General features: G+C 48.2%; 1 protein-coding gene across 9 annotated transcripts; it reads left to right on the top strand.

Moving 5' to 3' along the window:
* The first annotated feature begins 59 nt into the window (after nt 1-59).
* On the top strand, nt 60-17,906 carry LOC119060177 (uncharacterized). Of its 9 annotated transcripts, none has more exons than XM_053661814.1 (9): nt 60-283; nt 12,084-12,361; nt 13,948-13,986; nt 14,703-14,746; nt 15,192-15,265; nt 16,539-16,604; nt 16,726-16,764; nt 17,026-17,190; nt 17,757-17,906. In XM_053661814.1, exons 2-9 carry the CDS (start codon nt 12,246-12,248, stop codon nt 17,844-17,846), a joined length of 633 nt encoding a protein of 210 aa, XP_053517789.1. In that variant the 5' UTR covers nt 60-283; nt 12,084-12,245; the 3' UTR covers nt 17,847-17,906. The 9 variants fall into 9 exon arrangements, with proteins under 9 accessions (XP_053517789.1, XP_053517793.1, XP_053517792.1 ...); XM_053661818.1 differs by having other exon boundaries at nt 17,383-17,906; XM_053661816.1 differs by lacking the exon at nt 60-283 and adding an exon at nt 293-430.
* Nucleotides 17,907-18,159: the final 253 nt, after the last annotated feature.

Here is an 18,159-nt window from a genome sequence, read left to right as displayed (position 1 = left end):
TCAATCTCTGGGTGGGAGAAAATCCTCTACAGGCTGCTTCCGCTGGTCTGCAGAAATGCGAGCTGGTCGGCGGGACGCCCTAACCGTCGCCCTACGACGCCGACAGGGGGCGCTCGGGCACAAGGCTGGCCACGGCCTTGCTAGTGGCGCGGGGCCACGGAGCTGCCTGCTCCCAGCCCCCCGCGGCGCCCCTGTGGGAGCGCCAGTCCGCGCACAGAGCTCGAACTTCCTTGCTCAGCTCCCGAGGCGCGGGCCGCGGGGTCCCAGGTGACGGCTGAGGCAGGTAATGGTGCCCGACGGCCGTGGCGCCGGTGTGGCCCCTCTGCATTTTTTTTTTTCTCCTCATAAATGAACTCTCTCGAAGCGCGGTATAGATGTGAAAGCGCTTTCCTGCCCTTTGCTTCTCGGCGCTTTTCCACAGCCCAGGGAGGTAGGTTATAGCATCAGCCCCGTTTTGGACAAGGACATTTTCAACCCAAACTGAAGAGGTCTGTGAAAAACAGCCCAGGAGTTCGCAGCTGGGTATCTCCTTCCTTCCTGGCACTTTTCTGCGGAGGTAATCTGAACATGGAGAGCCTGCAAGTGTGAGAGGAAAAGTAGCCCCTGACATGGCAGCAGCCGCACTAGTTAGTTACCTAGCCGTCTTTGATTGCGTGGGTCAGGTAGGTCCCGTTTGCATCCCCGTCGTACCGGTGGGGAAACCGAGGTGGCGCCGAGACCGCGCTGTTTGCCCCGTTAGGTCCTCCGCGGCTCCCTGGCCCCGGCCTGGCGTTCGCGTCTCTCCCCGGGTGCCTTGCGACTGTAGGGAAGGGGCAGCGGCTGCGCTGCGCCCGGCCCGGCCAGCACGGGCTGTGGCCCTCCCTCTGGCCCAGTCTCTCCCACTCGAAAGAGTTAAAAACTTGAATTCTAGTCTCCTTTTATTTTAAAATATATTCGTACATTTAAATGAATCCTACAAAAGAAAGTATGTCACATAGATAAATAATAAAGCACGATAATAAAATGAAAGCTTTTGAATGCCAGTATCTTAAGAAATGGTAATGGCAACTTAAGAAATGGTAATACAGTGAAAATCTCTATAAAGCATACAATGTACCTGGTAAGCACTGTTTTAAGGTCCCCCTGGCACACTGACTTTGTTTAAGCTTCACAACACACCTGTGAGATAAACGTACCCATTTTAGAGATGAGAAAACTGATACACAGACTGGGTTGCTTGACAGCTTTGGGTTGAGGCCTCATAGGTAGTGGCTCCCGAGTCTGTGCTCTGCCTCTCACAGCATCTATACAGTATCTACCTGTGTGACTGCCCTGTCCATGCTCCTGCCTCCTCCAGGTGTAACCTCTATCATGAATTTAGTATTTAATATTCCTTTTCATTAAAACAAAAAAGGGGCCTCCAAAACCACCCACAAGCTGGGGGGAAATATTTGTAAATCTTGTATTTTGTAAGGGACTTGTAGCTAGAATATATAAAAGGTTCTTACAACTTGGTAATAAAAAGACAGTTCAATTAAAAACGAACACAGGTGATGTCAAATGCTGATGAGGATGTGAAGTAGCAGGAAGGCTCATTCATCGCGGGAGAGAATGCAAAATCACACTGCCACTTTGGAAGACAGGTTAGCAGCTTCTTAACAAAACGAGGCATTTAAATTTTTTTTTTTTTTAAGACAGAGGGGAAGGGTCAGAGAAAGAGAGGGAGTGAAACATCAATGTGTGATTGCCTCTCACGTGCCCCCCACTGGGGACCTGGCTGGCAACCCAGGCATGTGCCCTGACTGGGAATGGAACCTGTGACCCTTTGGTTCGCAGGCCAGCACTCAGTCCATTGAGTCACACCAGCCAGGGCAAAACAAAGCATTCTCAACGCCACTCAGCCATCCCACTTCTTGGCATTGCCCAATGAACTGAAAAGTTATGTCCACAGAAAATCTGCAGTGGATGTTTGTATTCATGATTGCCAGAACTTGACAGCAACCAAGAAGTCCTTTAGGAGGCGAATGAATACATACACAGCGGTACCGGCAAACAATGGGGCATTCTCCAGCGCTAGAAAGAAACGAGCTATAACGCCATGAAAAGACGCAAAGGAAACCTAAGTGGGTATCACTAAGGGAAAGAAGCCCATGTGAAAAGGCTACATACTGTGTGATTCCAGATGTACGACATACCGAAAAAGGGGAAAACTGTGGAGATAATGAAAAGGTCATCGGCTGCCAGAGGCTGGGAGCAGGGAGGGATGAACAGGTGCAGCACAGAGAGTTTTTAGGCAGTGAAACCATTCTGTATGATACTATAATGGTGGACACACGTCATTGTACATTTTCCCAAACCCATAGAGTGAGCCCTAATGTGAATTATGAACTTTGGGTGACAATTATGTGTCAGTGTACGTTCGATGATTACAACAAGTGTGTCACTATGCTGAGGGATGTTGGTAGTAGGGGAGGCTGCGAGTACCTGTGTGTGGGGGGAGGAGTGAAGTGCATACGGAAGTCTGTGTACTTTACCACTCAATTTTTCTGTGAGCCTACAACTACTATAAAATGACTTTTTAGGTAAGCAAAGGATTTGAATAACTATTTCTCCAAATTAGATATACAAATGACCAGTAAATACACAAGAAGACATTCAATATCATTAGTCATTAGGTAAATGCAATTTAAAACTGTAAGATACCACTCTCCGACTACAATGCCTAAAATAAAAAAGACAGACAATAGTGTTGGTGAGGATGGGAAGAGACTGGAACCCTTGTACAATGCTGGGAATGTAAAATGGTGCAGCCACTTTGAAAAATTCTGGTAGTTTCTTTTTTTAAAGTATATTTTATTGATTATGCTATTACAGTTTTCCCAGTTTTTTTCTACCCTTTCTCCCCCCTCTGCCCTGCAACCCCTAACCCTCCAGTCCCCCCACCCCCTTAGTTCATGTCCATGGGTCATTCATAGAAGTTCTTTGGCTTCTCTGTTTCATATACTATTCTTAACCTCGCTCTATTTTATGCCTGCCATTTATGCTTCTTATTCTTTGTACTTTTCTCCCCCATTCCTCCCCTCCCTCTCCCCACTGAAAACCCTTGATATGATCTCCATTTCTCTAGTTCTGTTTCTGTTCTTGTTGTTTGCTGAGCTTTCATTTTTGTTTTTTAGGTTCAGTCATTGATAGTTATGAGTTTGTTGTCAATTTACTGTTCATATTTTTTTATCTTCTTTTTTTTAAATAAGTCCCTTTAACATACAATAAGGGCTTGGTGATGATGAACTCCTTTAACTTAACCTTATCTGAGAAGCACTTTATCTGTCCTTCCATTGTAAATGAAAGCTTTGCTAGATAGAGCAATCTTGGATTTAGGTCTTTGTCTTTCATGACTTGGAAAACTTCTTTCCAGCCCCTTCTTGCCTATAAGATTTCTTTTGAGAAATCAGCTGACAGTCTTATGGGAACTCCTTTGTAGGTAACTGTCTCCTTATCTCTTGCTGCTTCTAAAATTCTCTGCTTCATTTTAATCTTGGGTAATGTAATTATGATGTGCCTTGGTGTATTCCTCCTTGGGTCCACCTTCTTTGGGACTCTCTGAGCTTCCTGGACTTCCTGGAAGCCTATTTCCTTTGCCAGATTGGAGAAGTTCTCCATTATTTGTTCAAATAAGTTTTCCACTTGTTGCTCTTCCTCTTCTCCTTCTGGTACCCCTATAATTAGGATGTTGGAACATTGGAAGATGTCTTGGAGGTTCCTAAGCCTCTTCTCATTTTTTTGAATTCTTGTTTCTTCATTCTTTTCTAGTTGGATGTTTCTTTCTTCCTACTGGTCCATACCGTTGATTTGAGTCCCAGTTTCTTTCCCATCACTATTGGTTTCCTGTGCATTTTCCTTTATTTCACTTAGTGTAACCTTCATTTTTTCATCTAATTTGGGACCAAATTCAGCCAGTTCTGTGAGCATCCTGATCACCAGTGTGTGTTGAACTGTGCATCTGATAGGTTGGCTATCTCTTCATCACTTAGTTGTATTTTTTCTAGAGCTTTGATCTTTTCTTTCATTTGGGCCATTTCTTGTTTGTTTGTTTTGACGGGCCTGTTACGTGGTAAAAGGAGAAGCTTTAGGTGTTCTCCAGGGTGGGGTAATTCACTTCACTGTGTTGTGACCCTGTACTTTGGGGAGGGGTCTGAGAGGGAACAATGGCCCTTGCTCAGCTCTCAGCTGGATTTCAGTCACTTCCTCCGTTTCCTACAAGCAAATTGGGCCCTTCTGGTGCTGGTTCCCGGGTGGGTGGGCTTGTGTATGTTCTAGGACCTTGTGGTTCTCTCCAACAAACTCTCCTGTGAGGCTGGGAGTCTCTCCCACTGCCACCTCAACCTTCACAGGTGTTTTCAGTTGGTGGTTTGAGGCTTTATTTCCCTGCGCTGGGGCCCTGGGTTGCGCAGTCTGTCCTGCTCCCCGTTGTTTCTCCCGGTTTTTCCGTGCGCAAATGTGGGACTGCTTAGTCTGCAGTCCGCCACCTCGCAGGGTCCACCTGCTGCTGCCTTGCGCGCTCTGCTCCACAGTCCCGCCCCCTTGCGTTCAATCCACTCAGTCCAGCTACACCAGCCAGGGCCTGTTTGTTTCTTTTTTTAAATCGAGAATTTCACCTGGCAGGTGTGGCTCAGTGGTTTGAGCTCTAGCCTGTGAACCCCGGGTCGCCGATTTGACTCCGAATCAGGGCACAAGCCTGGGTTGCAGGGCCAGGTCCCCAGTGGGTGGGTGGGGGGGCATGTGAGAGGCAACCGCACACTGATGTTTCTCTCCCTTTCTTTCTCCCTCCCTTTCCCTCTTTCTAAAAATAAATAAATAAAATCTTTAAAAAAGAATGTCCTCAGGTAAGGATTAAATCTGAGAATTTCCTAATTTCGCCCCAGCATTCCTGATGGATATTTTCATTGGGTATGGGAGTCTGAGTTGACAGTTTAAACTTAAAAAAAAAAAATGCATGTTACTTCCTTCTGGCCCCTATGGCTTCTGATGTGTAATCAGCTGTCATTCAAATTGGTTTTGAATGACAAAATCAGGGTATTGTTTTTCTCTGGCTACTCTCAAAAGTTTTTTTTTTTAAATTTTTCGGAAGTTTGTGATGTAGCTTTGTGTGGACTTGTGTGAATTTAGCTTGTTTGGGATTGGCTCAGCTTCTTGGGTCTGTCATGCCTCTTACAAAGTTTGGAGAGTTTGCTTTCAGTATTTGCTCAGCCTGCCCTCCTTCCCCTCCCCTTCCAAGGCTCCGAGGTCAGGACGCTCCATCTTTTTGTAGTTCCCACACGTCCCTGTGCTCTGTTCACTTCTTCCTCAGTCTGTTTTTTCTGTTGTTCAGATTGAGTAATTTCCATTGTTTTATCTTCCAGTTCACTGGTTATTTTCTCTCTTTTCAGCTTTTGAACCCATTCACTGAGCTTTTTATTTTGATTATTGTTCTAAAGTTACCATTCGGTTCTTCCTTATACCTAATGTTTCTCTGCTGAGACTATTTTTTATTTTGTTTCCAGCATGTTCATCATAATTGCTGGTTGAAGCATGTTTATGTCTGCTTTAAATCTTTACCCAGTAATTTTACCATCTCTATTATCTCCCTGTTGGCTTCTAGTGATTGTCTTTTTTAAATTTAATGTAAGATGTTCCTTGGTTTAAGTATGATGAGTGATTTTTCCGTTGAAACCTGGACATTTTGGAGATTGTGTTATGAGACTCGGGGTCTTATTAAACTTTTCTCTTTTGCCTGGCTTCCTTTGACGTCAGCGGGGGAAGTGGGAGAGCTTCCTTGTTACTGTGAAAGGGGGTAGAAGTCCAGGTTCCCCACTCAACCTTGGGTGACACTAAGGGGCGGGGGCCCTGCATAGTAATTAGCAGGAGTTCAGCTCCAGTCCCCCCTCCCCCATCTTCCCCTGACACCGCTCTGGTTGGCAAATGTAGGCGTGGAGGGTTCCATTACCCCTTCTCCCCGCAAGACCTTAGCCGACACACTGACACCGCGGGAGGAAGACTGCCTTTCTCTTAATACCTGTGGTCAAAGGTGAAAGTCCTGACCCTCTATAGTTCTCCTCTGATACCGCCCAGTGGGGAGAGGGCGGCACAGGAAGTATGGCCCTCTGAGCATGGGGCCCTGAGTGGCCACACGGATTGCAAGTTTAGGAAACTGGCCCTGAAAATAACCTTACCTCCCACTTCAGGTTGTAGCCCGGAGAGGCAGCTCCTACAAAGCCTGGGTCACTGTAAAGCATAGATATCAGGAGCACAGAGTAGTGGACCCAGATCTGGGACTCTGGCCCTGCCACTCACCCATGGGTCCATGGCATGCACTTCTCAACCATTTCCTGTGTGATGTTCTTTGTCACCCATTTGTCACAGGTGGGCCCAGGTAACCAGGTTCTTGGTGATCAGGACAAAGATTTGAACCAAACACCCAGAGTTTATAGCAGAGAACATGGAAGCAGGCCAACTCTAAGCAGAGATTGACCTCATGGGCTGGAGGGATTCTATTCTTATAGGGCGGATTTTTCCTGGCTAGTTTTGGCAGGCTTTTACTGTGACAAGTTGTAAAACTACTACTGCACATGTGGTCTTCCATGGTTTTCCAAGATTGGCCACCAGGGAAGGGGGTCCCACAATGTTACCTAGTTGACCCCCCCTTCTCCTGGGGTCCCCCCACACTAGGTTTGCCTTTCCCTTCACCAGAGAATTATAGCTCTCCATGTTAGAGATTGGTGAAAAGGAATTATTTATTCAAGTTATACAGACTTAAGAGTAATGGCTTACTGTCTTCATCAAAATCCCAAAGTCCCTTAAAACACCCACAAACATATACAGTCCTTCTTTCCTCTTGCCCAGTCCAAGGTACCGTATCTCAGGAAAAGAAATAGAAAGCCACGTGGTGATTCTCTGCCAAAGCCAAGTGACAGTTCTCCACTAAAGCTGCATGATGGTTCTTCTCATGGCTGCAGAGCGGGGGTGGGGGGTCCCCCCCACTCTGGCCAAAGCTGCGTAGTTCTCTTTGCTAAAGCTACATGGTGATTCTCTCACACATGGCTGCGGGAGTCCCCGTTCTGGCCAAAAGCATGTGGTTCTCCCTGCTAAACACTGAGCCAAATATAGAGGACACACAGAGAATGGAGTCATCGTCCTTGCCCGCATATGCCTCAGCAGTGTGCGTGCTCCTGGGACCTGGACAAACTTCTGGGCTCGGGGAGGGACAGTAATGCCTCAATTCCTTACGATCCACTTCCCACCAACTTGGTGAGTTGGGGGCTTGGAGGTAAAATTTTTGTTTTAAGTAACAATAAAGAAATGTGTCATTTCACTATTTCTTGCCCATTTGAGTTTGTGAACTGAGGTTTTGGGGAGAACTGATTTTATATATATATAGGTATCTTCCCACACCTTTTGTGTTGCAGTTCATCTTTTTCTCTAAATGTCTCCGAAGTCGTTCTGTGAGGTCATATAGATCTGCTTCGTTTTATTTCTGGAAAGAATTTATCATATGGATATATCATATTTTAGTTGTTCCTCTATTCATGGATCTAGCTAGTTTCCAGCTAGCATATTTCTTTATTGTTATTTAAAACAAACATTTGGAAATGTTTCCTCTTAGTCTGTGGCTTGTCTTTCTACTTATTCCGTTATCACTATCTTTAGAAAGACCAGAAGATTTTAATTTTGATGAAGTCCAGTTTATCAATTTTTTTTCTGTTATGATCTGTGATCTGGGTGTTATATTTGAGGTATATTTGCCTAATCCATGATCACAGGGTTTTTCTCCTGTGTTTTCTTCTAGAGGTTTTGCAGCTGTAGGTTTTGCATTTAGGTCTGTGATCAATTTAGAGCCAGTTTAGCATATGGTATGACATATGAATCGAAGTCCATTTTTTCCATAAAAATACCCAGTTGTTCCTTGACCATTTATTGAAAAGACTTTATAGTTCCTCCCCTGAACGGCGTTTGTACTGTTGTCTAAAATCAGTTGAAAACATACGGGTCTATCTCTGCATTCCGACCTGGGCCGATTCACCCCTCCTGAAGCAGCCTGGTGACAGCCACCGCCACCCCTGCCCCCACCCCTGGGAAGTCACCAGTCACCGAACCGATGCCTGGCTTAGATCCGCATAGAGCACCACAGCCCAGAGCTCCTGGGCTCAAGCCATCCTCCTGCCCCAGCCTCCCGAGTAGCTGGGACTGTAGGCGGGCGCCCCTGCGCCCAGCCACGTCCGCGCTCTGCTCTATTTCATCCGTTTGGGTATCAGCAATCTCATCCTGTCTTGATTACTGTCCAGCTTGGACACGTATATATTTCCATATACACTTTAGAAACAGCATATAGATTTCAACAACAAAAATTTGATGGGGGTTTTATTGTGATTCCACTAAATCTTTAGATCAATTTGAGGGTGGAATTGACATCTTAATGATGTTGGATCTTCTAATCCACGACTATGGTATATAGCTCTTCATTTATTTAGGTCTTCTTTAATTTCTTTTAAAAATTTATTTATTTATCTTTAGAGGGGAAAGGAAGGAGAGAGGGAGAGAAATATCAATGTATGGTTGCCTCTGGTGTGTCCCCTGCTGGGGACTGGCCTGCAACCCAGGCATGTGCCCTGACTGGGAATCAAACCGTGATCCTTTGGTTTGCAGGCCCGCACTCAATCCACTGAGCTACACCAGACAGGGCAGGTCTTCTTTAATTTCTTTGGCATCGTTTTGTAGTTTTTCATATACAGGTCTTGCACACGTCTTTTGTCAGGTTTCCCCCAGAGTAGGTCATATTTTTGATGCTATGACAAATGGCATTTGAAAATTTCAAATTCCCAATTGTTCATTGCTTTTATTTAGAAATAGAATTGATTTTTATTTTCAGAGCAGTTTTAGGTTTACAGCAAATGTAATTGATTTTTTATATTGCTCTTATATTGTTTCACCCGTCTAAACTCTAGTAGCTTTTTGGATGACCCTGTAGAATTTTATACACAATCATGTTGTCTGCAAAAAAAGACAGTTTTACTTCTTCCTTTCCAATTTGGTTGCCTTTTTCTTCTCTTTCTTGACTTAGTTCACGGTCCAAAACTTCCAGCACAACGTTATGTAGAAGTGATGAAGACAGGCACCCTTACCTTATTCCCGAACTTAGGGGGAAAGCATTCAGTACTTTACTGTTGAGTATGTTTACTATTAATTAGCTCTACTTTTTTAAAACATTAATTTGAGAGAGAGAAACATTGATTTTTTTGTTCTATTTATTTGTGTATTCACTGGTTGATTCTAGTGCGTCCCCTCACCAGGGACCCAAGCCTCCACCTTGGTGTGTGGGGATGATGCGCTAACCGGTGGACTACCCAGCCGGGGCCAGCTCCGTGTTCTTCACAGGTGTTCGTCGTCAGGTTGAGCATGTTTCTAACTACTCCTAGTTTGCTGAGAGTTTTTGCAGGGACAGATGTTGATTTTGTCCTTTTTTATGCTTCTATTGAGATAATCATACAGTTTTGCTTTTTTAGTCTGTTAATATGATGAATTAGATGGATTAATTTTTCAGACTGAACTAACCTTGCATTCCTGAGGATAAACTCCTTTGGTAGTGATGTATTATCCTTTTATTAAAATTGATTATGCCATTACAGTTGTTCTATTCCCTCCCTTCATTCCCCTCCACCCTATCCCCCCGTCCCCACCATTACCCCCCCTTTAGTTTATGACCATGTGTCTCAAGTCCTTTAGATTCTATATTTCCCATACTATTCTTCCCCCCATTTATTTTCTATCTACTGTCTATGCTACTTATTTTCTGTACCTTCTCCCCCCTTCTCCTTCTCTCACTCCCCTGTTGCTAACCCTCCTTGAGATCTTCATTTCTATGTTTCCACTCCTGATCTAGCTGTCCTTTTAGTTTGCTTTTGTTTTAGGTGTGGTTGTTAATAACTGTGAGTTTGCTGTCCTTTCACTGTTCATCTTTTTTTAACTTCTTTTTCTTAGATAAGTCCGGAAAACTTATTTGAACAAATAATAAAGGAGAATTTCCCCAATCTGTATTATCCTTTTTATATGTTGTTACTTTCAACTTGATAAGATTCATTCATAATATTTGCACCTATGTCTACGAGGGACGTCGAGCTATAATTTTCTTTTCATTTTTGTCTGGTTTTGCTGCTTTCACAGAATGAGTTTGGAAGGTATTCTCTCCTGTTCTTCTGGAAGAGTTTGTGTAGAATTTATATTATTTCTTTCTTAAAAGTTTGGTAGCATTCACTAGTGAAGCCAAATGGTCCTGAAGTTTTCTGTGTGGGAAAGTTAAATTCAATGTCTTGAATAGATACAGGATTATCCAGGTTATAGATTTCTTCTTGCATGCATGAACTTTAGTACTTTGTGTCTTTTAAATATTTTGTCCATTTGATAACAATGTCAAACTTATTGGTATAGTGTTGTTCAAAACATTCCGTCATTATCATTTTAATATCTGTAGCATCAGCATCAATGTCACCTTCCTCACTCTTGTACTGATCATTTGTGTCTTACTTCTTTTTTCCCCTAATCTCTTCTATCCACAGGATTGTATACTCTGTTAATATCACAAAACTAGCTTTTGCTCTTATTTATTTTTCTTTTTTTTTAGGTTTAAGTGCTATTGCATTTATTATTTTACTAATTCCTACCTACTACAGAACATTTAATTAATTAATTTTTAAACGAAATTTATTGGGGTGACATTGGTTAATTAAGATAATTTCCACTCTGATTTTTTTCTTTCCTTTCTTGTGCTTATTTTGGGTTTATTTTCTCCTCTATTTTTACCCTTTTAAGGTAGAAACTGAGGTCATTGATTTGAAAGTTTTCTTATTTTCTAATACGTTAGTGCTATAAATTTTTAAAAGTACTTCATTAACTGCATCCCACATATTTTTAAAAGATTTTATTTATTTATTTATTTTTAGAGAGGGCGGAGGGAGGGAGAAAGAGAGGGCAAGAAACATGGATCTGGTGCCTCTTGCGTGCCCTGAAGTGGGGACCTGGCCCGCAACCCAGGCATGCGCCGTACCTGGGAATTGAATCAGGACCCTTTGGTTCAACGGGCCAGCACTCAATCCACTGAGCCAGACCAGCCAGGGTATATCCCACAAATTTTTATATGTTTTCATTTTCACTGAGTTAAAATACTTTCTAACTTTCCTTTTGACTTTTAATTTTATCCATATGTTATTTAAAGTTGTGTTATTTAGTTTCTGAATATTTGGGGATTTTCCAGGGAACTGTTACTGATTTCCGATTTAATTCTATTGTAGTCAAAGGACATAAACTTTAATCTTTTCTTTTTCAAGAGAAAAACATCAACTCGTTTCTCCACCCGTGTATGTATTCATTGGTTGAGTTCTGCATGTGCCATGACCTGGGATTGAACCCGCAACTTTGGCGCATTGTTAGGACTCCAACCAACCAAGCTTTGTGGCCAGGGCAACTTTAATCTTTTTTTTTTAAGTTTTAATAAAAGATTTTATTTATTTATCTTTAGAGGGGAAGGGAAGGAGAGAGGGAGAGAAATAACAATGTATGGTTGCCTCTCGTGCATCCCCTGCTGGGAACTGCCTGCAATCCAGGCATGTGCCCTGACTGGGAATCGAACCACGATCATCTGGTTCTCAGGCCTGCGCTCAATCCACTGAGCTACACCAGCCAGGGCCAAATCTTTTAAAATTTACTGAGACTTGTTTTATGGTCCCGTCTTGGTAATGTGTCATATGTACGTGAACCTTAGGCATTCCTTAGTTTTACATCCTTGGTTTTGTAATTATACTTTGGTAACATTTACAGTAATTTGGGGAGGATAGAAGCTATTGTCTTGAATCAGAGGTGTCTGTCCGTCGTCTTCAAGCGCCTCGAGGGTAGGCTGTGTGTCCTGTTCACCTTTTTATCCCCTTGGCATGATTCACGGCCCAAGATGGAAGCCCAGCGACACTAATTGGACGAGTGGATGACACTTAGAAATTGTCTGGCTGATTCAGAAAATAAGCTTTTTGTCTTATGAGACAAGACTGAGTCTTCCACACCTTCGCGTCTTTGTGTCCCTACAGGACTTCATACAGAACTTGGCACGTCGTGGCGGCTCCGGCATCGCCGATGGCACTGAATGGAACCAAAGAGATACCCACGAAGGTGCCGCCTCTGACTGATAGGGAGTGCAAGCCACCCCGAGGCCACTGACCAAGGGTGTCCTGTCATAAAGCCCCTAAGACATGATGTCACACACCCAGACACCACTGTCCTTGAGAAAGGGAGGGGCTGCGTTCTGGACGCCCGACTCGGCTGCTCCAGTGCCCTTCTCGCCCTCAGCCCTGGAGCTTAAGGGAAGGTGAGTCGCTGCCTGGACGCTGACGTGGTCAAAGGTGAAAGTTGCTAAGGTCAGCAAGGTTGGTGTGTTTGTTAAGTGGGCTCAAAGGGCAGTGGCCCTAAGCAGGTGACGATTGTCAGTAGGGCCTTGGCCTACCTTTTCGGCTTCCCTTCCTACTGGCATGTCCCTTGTCCCCCTCCTCTCCTCTCCCTCAGGACTCATTTCCTCTGCTTTCTCCTCCAAACCCCTCTCAGAGAAAGCCTGATGGTGCCCCACCCCAGTTACAAGTGACTAACAAAGCCTATTGTGAACACACTGCCAGCAGAGCCCCAGAGAGGGTGATGGGGGGATGCTGAGGGACCGCGGCCCCACAGAGAAGCGCGGTGAGCCGAGGCCTGAGAAGGGCCCGCCCACCGGGTCGGGTGGCTAAAAGCATATTGGTGACTTTGGTGAGCGTTTTCGGGGACTTATGGGGACAGAAACATTGAGGCGGGCTGTGGATGGAACAGGTGGGAGGGGAGTGAAGACACCTACTGCAGACAGCTCTCTCCGGGAGACTGGAGTGAAGGGCAGGCGACAGTTAGGAAGGTCACTGGTGAGGGGATATGGGTACAGCAAGAAGATTTTTTTTTCATGGAAGAGATTAGTGATGTGTTCAAATACCGATGGCAAGGAGCCATTAGAGAAGAAGCTGAATATGCGGGAGGGGAGACTCCCCCCCAAAAAAACCACGCAGGGGGTGAGAAGTTCAGACAGATGGAATGCAGTACAGGGAGGGACCAGTCTCGGGCAGGGACGGAAGCCACTTCCTCGGGGAGGAAGTGCCCAGAGAAGCAGAGGGTGCACTGGGGGGCCCTGAGGGCAGAAAGTGCGGGGGGTTCCCCTCTGCTGCTGCCTGTCTTCCCCTCTGAGGGGAGGGAGGCAGGTGGGGTTGGGGGGTTAGGGAGAGATCCTGAGATAGTCCCTGTGGAGAAGGGGAGCTCACTCGGGTGAGGGAGGCTCTCTGGGCCACACCAAGGGCCCAGCTCCCAGAAAGAGACCTGGACTTGACGATGGCGTCAGGTTGCAGGGAGTTCTGACCCTGAGGGTGGGACTCCAGAGGGAACAAGCTGAGGAGGCCCAGAAATCTCCCCCAGTGCTCCCCACATCGCTCCCCAAATGCTGCATAACCCAGAAAATACTTCAAAGTGTTGGTAGTTTTAAATCATGATTATTTACTCTAATTCACCACCCACACCTGGGCACAGCTGATACCAAATGTTCAGTAGAACTAACCTTTTTCCTGCGTTCTCTCCAGCCCCTTTCCCATTCTTTTTCCTGGACCTGCCTTTCCAGCTCTAAGGGCACTGAAACCATCGTTGGTCGGGGCTCTGAGGTTGGGGAGCAGTTTCTGAGCATTCCCCAAGCTCACGGTGCTCGCCCGCCATCCTGAGTTTGCCCCCATCTGGGACCAGCCTGCTATCCTTGGTCCGAACCCCTCCGGTGGAGTTGCCTGCCGCCCCAGGTGCCTCTGGCGGCTGAGTCCTGCAAGCTACGGGGTAAAGGGACCCTGCGATCCCGGGCCTATGCGATAGGCCCATTGACTGTGGCGCATCTTCTCTTCTCAGACTGAAAATGGTGTTTGGTATAGGCTGCCAGACGGAGAGGTAAAGTGTAGGTGGGCCCTCTCACGGTGCTCCAAATGACCAGGAAGGGGAACCCCCAACTGGCCCCAAGAGGAAGGGAAAAGAGGGTTCTCCATAACTTTCCCCCTGACTGGTGGGATGTCTCTGGGACTCGGGATTGGGGTGAAGGGCCTGGCCCTGGCCAGTGGGACGTGGCTGTGTGTCTGTGGGCAGGGAGTCACCATCTCGGCAACAGCAAAATGCTCTGCTTGTCCTGAGGGAGGGGTTACAGAGCAGGCAGATGGGTCATGGGGTATGATTTCTAAGCCAGGTTGTGGGATCTCTTAGGCCAGCTCGTAGGGAGAGCTTTGGAGGGCCGTGGGAGAAGGGAGCCGTAGGGAGGGCTAATCCAGGGCCAGGTGAGCACCTGCGAGTGCCCAGCCAAGGTCAGGTCCCTGCCTTCTGGCTGGAGAGGCACCATGGACCCAGGTATAAGGAAGGAAGGAGAGAGGGAGGTACTGGGGATCCTTGTATGCTCCGGGCTCCTCGCCTGGCTTCAAAGTAGGCAGAGGCGCAGTGCCCCACTGGGCAGTCAGCAAGGGGCCCTGGCCGAGCCCTGCTACAGCTGAGGGGTGTCTTCATCCACAGTGGTGACTGGACACACCTGGCAGAGCAGGGCCTGGACCGGGGAGGGATGCCAGTGCCCGCCGTGAGGGCGTAGAGGCCCAGCCTCACACTCAGCCTCGCTTTTCTTCCAGGCTCCTCAAGTTCCTGTACATCGTGCAGGCCTTCCTTCTTGCAGGTAAGGGCCTGGGTGCTGGGGTCCATTGGGGTGACCAAGGACCCGGGAAAGCGGTTCTCTCCTCACAGCCACCTGTCTCCAGCTGCCCCCAGGGCTCCCAGGCCACCCTTCTTTCTCCCTTTCTTCCCTCTGTACCTTCATCGTGCCCCTGGCATTTGAACCCATGTCTCACTCTAAACCTCACGCTTTCCCCGCCCCTGCCACAGACAAGTAAACCAATGAAAAAACACACATACAACCTGCTTATGTCCCAGAGCAGTGATTTTCAATCTGCTTGCATGCCTTTTGAAAAGGTATCCCCTCACACATTTTAAGTCAATACCTGATATCTTTCGGTATCAGCTTAGAAGAATATGACTTCTGACATATTGTAAATACTGACACTTAAAAATAATTACATCACTCTTTTCAATATTTTAACTAGTTTTTCTTCACCTACCTGCAGGAACGGTATGCTTCTATTTCCAGGGCTCTGTGGAGGACACAGCTGACCATGACATTGCTGGGGACACATCACAGGTAGGGCCCCTGTCAAGGCCTGGAGGCTGCAGCGAGAGCCCTGCGGCCATGCTCTTTGACCTTAGATGTCAACCGTGTGTGTGTGTGTGTGTGTGTGTGTGTGTGTGTGTGTGTGTGTGAGAGAGAGAGAGAGAGAGAGAGAGAGAATGGAAAGGTTCTGGAGAATTTTCCTGTTTCTGGCAAAGAATTAAACACAGGCCCTGCCCCCACCTTGTAGGCTCGCTGTATGGTCACCTCAGGGCCCCGTGGCAAACCCATAGGACAGGTGACCTCACGCACGTGAGAATCCCCGGGACGTGGTTCTGCGCTCGCGTGTGAGCGGGGTGGTGGTGAGCAGGACACCTGCCTGGGGCTGTGCGCCCTCTTTGATGTCCCAGGTCCAAGCACCCGGGCGGAAGCCCCTCTCCCAGCCTCAGCCAGGAGAACACCAGTGGGTGCCAGCCCCACTTCTGTCCTTTGTGAGAGCTGCCCAGTGGGGGCGCGAGCATCACTGGTTCCTGAGGGGTGGCCTTCGTGGTATCGCGAGTCAGAAACAGCCTTAACTCACACTGGACTGAGAGTTTGGCTGGGGACGGAATTCTAGACTAGAGGTGATTTTCTCAGATTTTGAAGACCCTCGTTGTCTTCTGGCTTCAAATGTTGACATTTAAGTCTGATGAGATCGAATTCCTACAACAGACTTTTTTCTCTGTACCTCTGGAAGTTTGTAGGGTCTTCTCTTTGTCCTCAGAATCCGGAAACTCACCGATGCCACCTGGGGTGGCTTCTCTTTGTCCACCGTTGTAGGCACTCGGCAGTTCCTTGTGCTGCAAACTCATGTCCCTCATCTCTGGGAAATTGTCTTGATAAAAACAAGGACGTATTTATTTAGAGTCCCTGTCACCCAGCCGGGTGCCTCTGTCCCCCAGTTCAGAAAGATCTGTGACTTAGTCCTTGGTCATGTCATCTCTGTTCTTTCTGAGAAATACTTTTTTTCTCCTTTACTTTCTACACTTTGCTCAAAATTTTCCCCATGATCATATTGTAGTTTTGCTTTTCAACAATTAGAGGTTAATGTTTGAACATTTCTGTTTTAAAGCCCTCCTGGTTTCATTCGTGAAGGCAAAGTTTTATCTTTCTAAAGACATCAGGAATCATTTGTTTGAGACTCTCTGGATTCCTGGTAGTCTTGGTGTCTGTGCGCGCCTGCTGTAATGGTGACCTGTGCACAGCAGCCGGGGGCCCCTAGGTGTCACCTCCGCCTTCATTCCTTCTCTCTCTCCTTGTCATGCAGCCCATAGGAGAGACCTTAAGGCCCGTGTGGGGGCCGATGGATAAGTGCTACCCTGGGACCACTCAGGTGGGTAAGGGCTGGGGATTCTTCTCGCCCTGGAGTGGGTGGCTGTCCCAGGCACTCTTGAGAGAGGCGGCGAGAGGCCGGGGAAGGGCTCCCAGCCACTCGAGGCTGTTTCCCTCTGCAGAGACGCAGAGTCAAGAGCGAGAAGAAGGAAGCCGCTGCAGTGAGTGAAGTCTCCCCTGGGAGGAGCCCGACCGCGGCTCCATGAGAGCCGGGGATGCCCTGGCTCATGGCTGGGAGGGCCTCTTGGGGGTAGCGGCAGGGTCCCTCCAGGAAACTCAAAACCCCAGCCCAGCTTGAGCTGAGAAGGGAAGTACTTCCCTGGGACAACAAAGACCCGAACACACCCAGCAGTGGAGAATGGGGAGGGGTGAGGCGTTCAAGAACCTTCTGGCCCACCTTATGTCCACCTGTCTCCCGGCAGGCCGGGACCCCCAAGGCCATGGGGGCCACGGGAGGCCTGAGTGATGCTGCCGAGGAGGAGCCTGGGGTCCGGTCTGAGGATGCGGGAGCGGTGAGGTCCCCAGCTGAGGAAGCAGCCAGCCCCATTCTTGCTGGGAAGGAAGTGGCAGGGACCCCCGGCTGTGAGGTAAGGAAGCCTGGTCAGGGCACTCGGGATGGGGGGCCCCCAAGATGATGCCAGACTGCCATCCTCTGGTGTGAGTGGACGTTGCCCGCATCCTGGCCTGCCCTGCCCTCTCGGGTACTGAGGCCTCATGTTCCCAGTTGCTCAACGCAGAACCTGTCTCATCGCGGCCCCCGGGCCCCTTCTCCTTCCCAGGGAAGTACAGGTGCCAGAGGAGACCGCTGTGCACCCTTCCGCTAAGCAGGCGGACCCCACCCCGCCGCAGCAGGCCTGCCTCTCTCCCTGTCCTCCGCGACCCTGTGGAGGTCGTCCAGAGCCTGGCTCCTCTCAGACCCTCCTGCCCAGGGAGGGGAAGAGTCCAAGCAGCCCAATGCCCGACCTTCCTGAATGAGCCTCCTGCTTGCTCCCCAGCTGGGGGGACTCAGGACCCCTCCCCTCAGCCCAGGGGAGTAGCTGTGTCAATGCTGACCTGCCTGCTCCCACCCGCGCCCCATCAGCCCGTACCCTGGCCCTGGGGAAAGGGCCTCCCCAGCCAGGGACCCCCAGGCACACCTGTTTGTGTTTTGTAGAGGCTTCCGGGGTGGAGAGAAAGGAGGACAGGCCCGGGGGACCACACAGCCCCTGAAGAAGCTCTGGCTCGGCTGGTTCCCAGCCTCTGACAGCCCCAAGACTCAGAACCATGAATGACAAACTGCCCAATAAATGCACAAGGTGATGCCCGTACGTCCCACTGCCCCCTCTCTGGCCTCATGTCCTCACAGACCCGGCGAGGCCCCGCCGGCACTCACTGTCCAACAGCTGCGGGAACACCGCTTCCTGCCACCACGCCTGCCCGGTCAGGGCTGCTCTGGAGAGGCCGGAGGGGTCCTGCTGGCCTTTGACTCCATGTCAAGGGACAGACCAATTCCTGGAATGCTGAGAGCCGGGAGCCCCCCCGTCGTGGCCGGCACTGGTGGAGCCCGTCAGAGGTGC

Source organism: Artibeus jamaicensis, unplaced genomic scaffold, assembly GCF_021234435.1.
Source record: "Artibeus jamaicensis isolate MK-2021 breed Jamaican fruit bat unplaced genomic scaffold, CSHL_Jam_final contig_233, whole genome shotgun sequence".
NCBI lineage: Eukaryota > Metazoa > Chordata > Mammalia > Chiroptera > Phyllostomidae > Artibeus > Artibeus jamaicensis.
The sequence above is the reverse complement of the archived record's forward strand: the minus strand, read 5'-3'. Positions and strand labels throughout refer to the sequence as shown.